The 10,000-nt window shown below is 43.9% G+C and overlaps 1 protein-coding gene across 1 annotated transcript in view; it reads left to right on the top strand.

Annotated features, from left to right (window-relative positions):
- LOC112241633 (neuropilin and tolloid-like protein 1) overlaps positions 1-10,000 on the top strand; it is a 200,390-nt gene that overhangs the window by 147,920 nt on the left and 42,470 nt on the right. Inside the window, exons 4-5 of the mRNA XM_042308459.1 lie at positions 2,575-2,616; positions 2,873-3,000. Of these exons, the coding sequence (XP_042164393.1) occupies positions 2,575-2,616; positions 2,873-3,000 (170 nt within the window). The remainder of the gene's footprint in view (positions 1-2,574; positions 2,617-2,872; positions 3,001-10,000) is intronic.

Raw genomic sequence — 10,000 nt, 5'->3', positions numbered from 1 at the left:
AGGAAGGTATTAGCTGTTTACAACCTCGGAAGGTATTAGCTGTTTACAACCTCGGAAGGTATTAGCTGTTTACAACCTCGGAAGGTATTAGCTGTTTACAACTAAGGAAGGTATTAGCTGTTTACAACTAAGGAAGGTATTAGCTGTTTACAACTAAGGAAGGTATTAGCTGTTTACAACCTCGGAAGGTATTAGCTGTTTACAACCTCAGAAGGTATTAGCTGTTTACAACTAAGGAAGGTATTAGCTGTTTACAACCTCGGAAGGTATTAGCTGTTTACAACTAAGGAAGGTATTAGCTGTTTACAACTAAGGAAGGTATTAGCTGTTTACAACTAAGGAAGGTATTAGCTGTTTACAACTAAGGAAGGTATTAGCTGTTTACAACTAAGGAAGGTATTAGCTGTTTACAACCTCGGAAGGTATTAGCTGTTTACAACTAAGGAAGGTATTAGCTGTTTACAACTAAGGAAGGTATTAGCTGTTTACAACTAAGGAAGGTATTAGCTGTTTACAACTAAGGAAGGTATTAGCTGTTTACAACCTCGGAAGGTATTAGCTGTTTACAACTAAGGAAGGTATTAGCTGTTTACAACCTCGGAAGGTATTAGCTGTTTACAACCTCGGAAGGTATTAGCTGTTTACAACTAAGGAAGGTATTAGCTGTTTACAACTAAGGAAGGTATTAGCTGTTTACAACCTCGGAAGGTATTAGCTGTTTACAACCTCGGAAGGTATTAGCTGTTTACAACCTCAGAAGGTATTAGCTGTTTACAACTAAGGAAGGTATTAGCTGTTTACAACCTCGGAAGGTATTAGCTGTTTACAACCTCGGAAGGTATTAGCTGTTTACAACTAAGGAAGGTATTAGCTGTTTACAACTAAGGAAGGTATTAGCTGTTTACAACTAAGGAAGGTATTAGCTGTTTACAACTAAGAAGGTATTAGCTGTTTACAACCTCGGAAGGTATTAGCTGTTTACAACCTCGGAAGGTATTAGCTGTTTACAACTAAGGAAGGTATTAGCTGTTTACAACTAAGGAAGGTATTAGCTGTTTACAACCTCGGAAGGTATTAGCTGTTTACAACTAAGGAAGGTATTAGCTGTTTACAACTAAGGAAGGTATTAGCTGTTTACAACTAAGGAAGGTATTAGCTGTTTACAACCTCGGAAGGTATTAGCTGTTTACAACCTCGGAAGGTATTAGCTGTTTACAACTAAGGAAGGTATTAGCTGTTTACAAGTAAGGAAGGTATTAGCTGTTTACAACCTCGGAAGGTATTAGCTGTTTACAACTAAGGAAGGTATTAGCTGTTTACAAGTAAGGAAGGTATTAGCTGTTTACAACTAAGGAAGGTATTAGCTGTTTACAAGTAAGGAAGGTATTAGCTGTTTACAACTAAGGAAGGTATTAGCTGTTTACAACTAAGGAAGGTATTAGCTGTTTACAACTAAGGAAGGTATTAGCTGTTTACAACTAAGGAAGGTATTAGCTGTTTACAAGTAAGGAAGGTATTAGCTGTTTACAACTAAGGAAGGTATTAGCTGTTTACAACTAAGGAAGGTATTAGCTGTTTACAACTAAGGAAGGTATTAGCTGTTTACAACTAAGGAAGGTATTAGCTGTTTACAAGTAAGGAAGGTATTAGCTGTTTACAACTAAGGAAGGTATTAGCTGTTTACAACTAAGGAAGGTATTAGCTGTTTACAACTAAGGAAGGTATTAGCTGTTTACAACTAAGGAAGGTATTAGCTGTTTACAAGTAAGGAAGGTATTAGCTGTTTACAACTAAGGAAGGTATTAGCTGTTTACAACCTCGGAAGGTATTAGCTGTTTACAACCTCGGAAGGTATTAGCTGTTTACAACTAAGGAAGGTATTAGCTGTTTACAACTAAGGAAGGTATTAGCTGTTTACAACTAAGGAAGGTATTAGCTGTTTACAACCTCGGAAGGTATTAGCTGTTTACAACCTCAGAAGGTATTAGCTGTTTACAACTAAGGAAGGTATTAGCTGTTTACAACCTCGGAAGGTATTAGCTGTTTACAACTAAGGAAGGTATTAGCTGTTTACAACTAAGGAAGGTATTAGCTGTTTACAACTAAGGAAGGTATTAGCTGTTTACAACTAAGGAAGGTATTAGCTGTTTACAACCTCGGAAGGTATTAGCTGTTTACAACTAAGGAAGGTATTAGCTGTTTACAACTAAGGAAGGTATTAGCTGTTTACAACTAAGGAAGGTATTAGCTGTTTACAACTAAGGAAGGTATTAGCTGTTTACAACTAAGGAAGGTATTAGCTGTTTACAACTAAGGAAGGTATTAGCTGTTTACAACTAAGGAAGGTATTAGCTGTTTACAACTAAGGAAGGTATTAGCTGTTTACAACTAAGGAAGGTATTAGCTGTTTACAACTAAGGAAGGTATTAGCTGTTTACAACTAAGGAAGGTATTAGCTGTTTACAACCTCGGAAGGTATTAGCTGTTTACAACTAAGGAAGGTATTAGCTGTTTACAACTAAGGAAGGTATTAGCTGTTTACAGTGTCTGTCTCTCCCCTTTCCTGTTCTCCAGATCCGGATTTTGGAGACCTTGGCGGACCCCAGCCTCTGCCCTGTAGGTATTTCTCTCTCTCTCTCTCTCTCTCTCTCTCTCTCTCTCTCTCTCTCTCTCTCTCTCTCTCTCTCTCTCTCTCTCTCTCTCTCTCTCTCTCTCTCTCTGTCTTTGTCTCTCTCTCTTTGTGTCTTTGTTCGACTCCCATCATTTGCCTCTGTTCACTGGTGTGCGTGCGTGTGTGTGTGTGTGTGTGTGTGTGTGTGTGTGTGTGTGTGTGTGTGTGTGTGTGTGTGTGTGTGCGTGTGTCCGTCTCCAGTCTGTGAGTTTGACATGGGAGGACCAGAGGGGATAGTGGAGTCCAATCAGATCACCAGAGATGGAAAAGCGTTAGCTACAGAGGCTGTGGACTGCAAATGGTTCATCCGCGCTCCTCCACGCTCCAAGGTCAGTAACACACACACACTCATGCACACAACACACAAAGTGTCGAGCCGGATACACACTCCAATTTAGACAAAAGACATTCTTGTAAATATGTAAATATGTATGCCATGACACATCACCAGAGACCTCACTACTAGTCACTCTTCATGCGGTGTGCTCCAGCGTGGGTTGTTATCCCTGGTGTCAGTGTGTGGGAGTTTAGACTGGTGTGAACACTGGAGCACTGACTCCTCCGGAAACACAGCCTGGTGTGTGTTTGTGCGTGTGTGTTTGTGCGCATCTGTGCACCGTGGGCATTATATATGTGTGTGTGTGTGTGTGTTAATTCATAAAGTGATAGAAAGTGGAGGGAATATCAGAGTATGTCAATGTTTGTGTATGTGGCAGGGAATGTTTATGTGTGTGTGTGGCGGGGTTGTGTGTGTATGTGTGTGTGTGTGTGTGTGTGTGTGTGTGTGTGTGTGTGTGTGTGTGTGTGTGGCGGGGTTGTGTGTGTGGCAGGTGGGTTGTGTGTGTATATGTGTGTATGTGGCGGGGGGTTGTGTGTGTATATGTGTGTGTGTGTGTGTGTGTGTGTGGCGGGGGGTTGTGTGTGTATATGTGTGTGTGCGTGTGTGGCGGGGGGGTTGTGTGTAAAAAGTATTTAGTCAGCCACCAATTGTGCAAGTTCTCCCACTTAATAAGATGAGAGAGGCCTGAAATTTTCATCATAGGTACACCTCAACTATGACAGACAAAATGAGAAAAAAAATCCAGAAAATCACATTGTAGGATTTTTAATGAAGTTATTTGCAAATTATGGTGGAAAATAAGTATTTGGTCAATAACAAAAGTTTATCTGAATACTTTGTTATATACCCTTTGTTGGCAACGACAGAGGTCAAATGTTTTCTGTAAGTCTTCACAAGGTTTTCACACACTGTTGCTGGTATTTTGGCCCATTCCTCCATGCAGATCTCCTCTAGAGCAGTGATGTTTTGGGGCTGTTGCTGGGCATCACAGACTTTCAACTCCCTCCAAAGATTTTCTATGGGGTTGAGATCTGGAGACTGGCTAGGCCACTCCAGGACCTTTAAATGCTTCTTACGAAGCCACTCCTTCGTTGCCCGGGTGGTGTGTTTGGGATCATTGTCATGCTGAAAGACCCAGCCACGTTTCATCTTCAATGCCCTTGCTGATGGAAGGAGGTTTTCACTCAAAATCTCACGATACATGGCCCCATTCATTCTTTCCTTTACACGGATCAGTCGTCCTGGTCCCTTTGCAGAAAAACAGCCCCAAAGCATGATGTTTCCACCCCCATGCTTCACAGTAGGTATGGTGTTCTTTGGATGCAACTCAGCATTCTTTGTCCTCCGAATACGACGAGTTGAGTTTTTACCAAAAAGTTATATTTTGGTTTCATCTGACCATATGACATTCTCCCAATCTTCTTCTGGGTCACCCAATTGCTCTCTAGCAAACTTCAGACGGGCCTGGACATGTACTGGCTTAAGCAGGGGGACACGTCTGGCACAGCAGGATTTGAGTCCCTGGTGGCGTAGTGTGTTACTGATGGTAGGCTTTGTTACTTTGGTCCCAGCTCTCTGCAGGTCATTCACTAGGTCCCCCCGTGTGGTTCTGGGATTTTTGCTCACCGTTCTTGTGATCATTTTGATCATTTCTTGTGATCATTTTGGGTGAGATCTTGCATGGAGCCCCAGATCGAGGGAGATTATCAGTGGTCATATGTGTCTTCCATTTCCTAATAATTGCTCCCGCAGTTGATTTCTTCAAACCAAGCTGCTTACCTATTGCAGATTCAGTCTTCCCAGCCTGGTGCATGTCTACAATTTTGTTTCTGATGTCCTTTGACAGCTCTTTGGTCTTGGCCATAGTGGAGTTTGGAGTGTGACTGTTTGAGGTCGTGGACAGGTGTCTTTTATACTGATAACAAGTTCAAACAGGTGCCATTAATACAGGTAAGGAGGACAGAGGAGCCTCTTAAAGAAGTAGTTACAGGTCTGTGAGAGCCAGAAATCTTGCTTGTTTGTAGGTGACCAAATACTTATTTTCCACCATAATTTGCAAATAAATTCATTAAAAATCCTACAATGTGATTTTCAGGATTTTTTTTCTTCTCATTTTGTCTGTCATAGTTGAAGTGAACCTATGATGAAAATTACAGGCCTCTCTCATATTTTTAAGTGGGAGGACTTGCACAAGTGGTGGCTGACTAAATACTTTTTTGCCCCACTGTAGATGATCCACAAGGCCATTGCAGAGAGATAGATGATCCACAAGGCCATTGCAGAGAGATAGATGATCCACAAGGCCAACACAGAGAGATAGATGATCCACAAGGCCATTTCAGAGAGATAGGTGATCCACAAGGCCATTGCAGAGAGATATATGATCCACAAGGCCAACACAGAGAGATATATGATCCACAAGGCCAACACAGAGAGATAGATGATCCACAAGACCATTGCAGAGAGATAGATGATCCACAAGGCCATTGCAGAGAGATAGATGATCCACATGTTACGGTTCTCTAGGTGTGAAGGAGAGTCGGACCAAAATGCAGCGTGTAGATTGCGATCCATGTTTAATGAACAACGTGAAACACGAATAAACACAAAACACTACAAAACAAAGAACGTAACGAAAACCGAAACAGCCTATACTTGTGTAAATAAATAAAGAGATAGGAACAACGACATTAGGGACAATCACCCACGACAAACTCAAAGAATATGGCTGCCTAAATATGGTTCACAATCAGAGACAACGATAAACACCTGCCTCTGATTGAGAACCACTCCAGACAGCCATAGACTTTGCTAGATAACCCCACTAGCTACAATCCCAATACATACACACCAAAACCCCAAGACAAAACACACCACAATACAAAACCCCATGCCACACCCTGGCCTGACCCAATACATGAAGAAAAACACAAAATACTTAGACCAGGGCGTGACACCACAAGGCCATTGCAGAGAGATAGACAGTGATGATAGGCTCTCAGTGGTTGGTGTAAGTCATTACTGTTCCTGACTCCATTGTCCCTGTTAGAGATAAAAGGCTTCTGTGCATTTCATGAAAAGATAGAACTTTAGCATATTGTTAAGTGCACACACACACACACACACACACACACACACACACACACACACACACACGAGGCACACACACACACGAGGCACACACACACACACACACACACACACACACACACACACACACATGCACACACACACACACACACACACACACACACACACACACACACACACACACGAGGCACACACACACACGAGGCACACACACACACGAGGCACACACACACACACACACACACACGAGGCACACACACACACACACACACACACATGCACACACACACACACAGGCGCACACACACACACACAACACACACACACGAGGCGCACACACACACATGCACACACACACACGAGGCGCACACACACACACATGCACACACACACATGAGGCACACACATGCACACACGCACACACACATGAGGCACACACACACATAGACTCACACACACACACACACACACACACACACACACACACACACACACACACACACACACAATCGTTCTAGTTTTATGTTTGTTCTCTCTGCCCCTGAGTGATGATGTCACGGGCTGGCTTGATCATATTTGTGTTAAATATGATTTATCACCACGGTGATTGATTTGGGTGTTATCTGATGTCCTTCCAGGACTGCAAATCAGAACCATATGCCCTTGTCTGCCTTCCAACGTCCTCCTGATTCATCCATTACAAACCATTAAACCCTGCTCACAACAGTAGCATAGAGCTGCCTCATTGAACCGTGGCTGAGAGGGGGCGGACTATCACCAGACAGTGGGTGTTACACACACACACAGAGAGAGAGTGAGTGAGAGAGAGAGAGAGAGAGTGAGAGTGAGAGAGAGAGAGAGAGAGAGAGAGAGAGAGAGAGAGAGAGAGAGTGAGAGAGAGAGAGAGAGAGAGAGAGAGAGAGAGAGAGAGAGAGAGAGAGAGAGAGAGAGAGAGAGTGAGAGAGAGAGAGAGAGAGAGAGAGAGAGAGAGTGAGAGAGAGAGAGAGAGAGAGAGAGAGAGAGAGAGAGAGAGAGAGAGAGAGAGAGTGAGAGAGAGAGAGAGAGAGAGAGAGAGAGAGAGAGAGAGAGAGAGAGAGGACGGCTGAGTTATATATCTTCTTGGTATAAATCAATGTCATTTTCCCAGCTGATCTGTCTTTCAGGACAAGTCATCAGCTAATAGGAAGTGACAGACCAGCAACCAAATACCAGCTTTCTTTGATCAGATCTGACACATTTATGCCACGAACACACAGACACTCTCACACAGATACACATACTCACAGTCAAACGCTCTCTCTCTCTCTCTCTCTCTCTCTCTCTCTCTCTCTCTCTCCCTCTCTCTCTCTCTCTCTCTCTCTCTCCCTCTCACTCAGAGACACATTGATTGCACAAGCCAACATTCCTTACAAAGATTGTTGCCTCATTGCTGGATTCCCTGGCAGTTTGCTGTGGTATGGTGGTGCTGTAGTGTAGGATAGGTAGAGGAGAGGAGGAGATAGGTAGAGGAGAGGAGGAGATAGGTAGAGGAGAGGAGGAGATAGGTTGGGGAGAGGAGGCGATACATTTTGCACTTGTGAGTTTGAGCATCTAATTTAGGATGCCATCAGGTCCACATGCTTTTTAAATTTGAGGGCCTGAAGTTTCTTATAGAGCTCCTGGTCTGTAATTGGGACTTTTTCTAATCCATTCAATCCATTTTTCATGAATTTGGCGTTGTTCTGCGTTTGTGTCAATTTGAACGGTGTTGTAGAGTGTTTTAAAATGGGTTGTCCATATGTCATCATTTTTTATCGCTAATTCCTCTTCAATTTTTTTTGTTTTTCCAATTTTGCCAGAGGTTTTTTGTGTTTATGGACTCTTCAATTAGTGTCAGCTGCTTGCTGTTGTGCTGTGCTTTTTTGGGTTCTGAGTGTTACGTTTATAGAGTTTTAAAGTGTCACAGTAATGAAGGTGTAATTCACCATTATTTGGGTCTCTGTGCTTTTGGTTGGATTGTGTTCTATGTTCCTTATAATTTTACAATCTGCATCAAACCAGTTGTCATCTGTGGTCTTTTTTTTACCATCACACATGCGCTTTGTGTTTCCTACTCTTAAAGGGGCAGGAAATATCACAACTCGACACTGCTGCTCTCTAGGATTGGAGTCCGGCTCTAAATCAGCACTTCCTTTTAGATTTTTAACAGCTCAACATTTTTGTAACACTTTTGTGGTTGTTTTGTCGACCTATTGCTGTGCATCATCCCATCAAAAGACTGGCAGAAAGACTCAAATTCTCACTCTAATTCCTCATTCTGGCTACGAATCTAGTTCTGATCTTCCTCTTCCTCTGGTCAGTGAGGGATGCTGTGTCCTTATTGGGCCCTTTTCTCTTCCTCTTCCTCTAGTCAGTGATGGATGCTGTGTCCTTATTGGGCCCTTTTCTCTTCCTCTTCCTCTAGTCAGTGATGGATGCTGTGTCCTTATTGGGCCCTTTCCTCTTCCTCTTCCGTCAGTGATGGATGCTGTGTCCTTATTGGGCCCTTTTCTCTTCCTCTTCCTCTAGTCAGTGATGGATGCTGTGTCCTTATTGGGCCCTTTCCTCTTCCTCTGGTCAGTGATGGATGCTGTGTCCTTATTGGGCCCTTTCCTCTTCCTCTGGTCAGTGATGGATGCTGTGTCCTTATTGGGCCCTTTCCTCTTCCTCTTCCTCTGGTCAGTGATGGATGCTGTGTCCTTATTGGGCCCTTTCCTCTTCCTCTGGTCAGTGATGGATGCTGTGTCCTTATTGGGCCCTTTTCTCTTCCTCTTCCTCTAGTCAGTGATGGATGCTGTGTCCTTATTGGGCCCTTTCCTCTTCCTCTGGTCAGTGATGGATGCTGTGTCCTTATTGGGCCCTTTCCTCTTCCTCTTCCTCTAGTCAGTGATGGATGCTGTGTCCTTATTGGGCCCCCTCTTCCTCTTCCTCTGGTCAGTGATGGATGCTGTGTCCTTATTGGGCCCTTTCCTCTTCCTCTGGTCAGTGATGGATGCTGTGTCCTTATTGGGCCCTTTCCTCTTCCTCTAGTCAGTGATGGATGCTGTGTCCTTATTGGGCCCTTTTCTCTTCCTCTTCCTCTAGTCAGTGATGGATGCTGTGTCCTTATTGGGCCCTTTTCTCTTCCTCTTCCTCTGGTCAGTGATGGATGCTGTGTCCTTATTGGGCCCTTTCCTCTTCCTCTTCCTCTGGTCAGTGATGGATGCTGTGTCCTTATTGGGCCCTTTCCTCTTCCTCTTCCTCTAGTCAGTGATGGATGCTGTGTCCTTATTGGGCCCTTTCCTCTTCCTCTTCCTCTGGTCAGTGATGGATGCTGTGTCCTTATTGGGCCCTTTCCTCTTCCTCTGGTCAGTGATGGATGCTGTGTCCTTATTGGGCCCTTTTCTTCTTCCTCTGGTCAGTGATGGATGCTGTGTCCTTATTGGGCCCTTTCCTCTTCCTCTAGTCAGTGATGGATGCTGTGTCCTGGGCCCTTTCCTCTTCCTCTTATTGGGCCCTTTCCTCTTCCTCTTCCTCTGGTCAGTGATGGATGCTGTGTCCTTATTGGGCCCTTTCCTCTTCCTCTTCCTCTGGTCAGTGATGGATGCTGTGTCCTTATTGGGCCCTTTCCTCTTCCTCTGGTCAGTGATGGATGCTGTGTCCTTATTGGGCCCTTTCCTCTTCCTCTAGTCAGTGATGGATGCTGTGTCCTTATTGGGCCCTCTTCCTCTTCCTCTGGTCAGTGATGGATGCTGTGTCCTTATTGGTCCCTGTGTCCTTATTGGGCCCTTTTCTCTTCCTCTGGTCAGTGATGGATGCTGTGTCCTTATTGGGCCCTTTCCTCTTCCTCTGGTCAGTGATGGATGCTGTGTCCTTATTGGGCCCTTTCCTCTTCCTCTTCC

The sequence above is a fragment of the Oncorhynchus tshawytscha genome, linkage group LG29 (assembly GCF_018296145.1).
Source record: "Oncorhynchus tshawytscha isolate Ot180627B linkage group LG29, Otsh_v2.0, whole genome shotgun sequence".
NCBI classification, from domain to species: Eukaryota; Metazoa; Chordata; class Actinopteri; order Salmoniformes; family Salmonidae; genus Oncorhynchus; species Oncorhynchus tshawytscha.
Note: the sequence above shows the minus strand (reverse complement) of the source record. Positions and strands in the feature narration are given on the sequence as shown.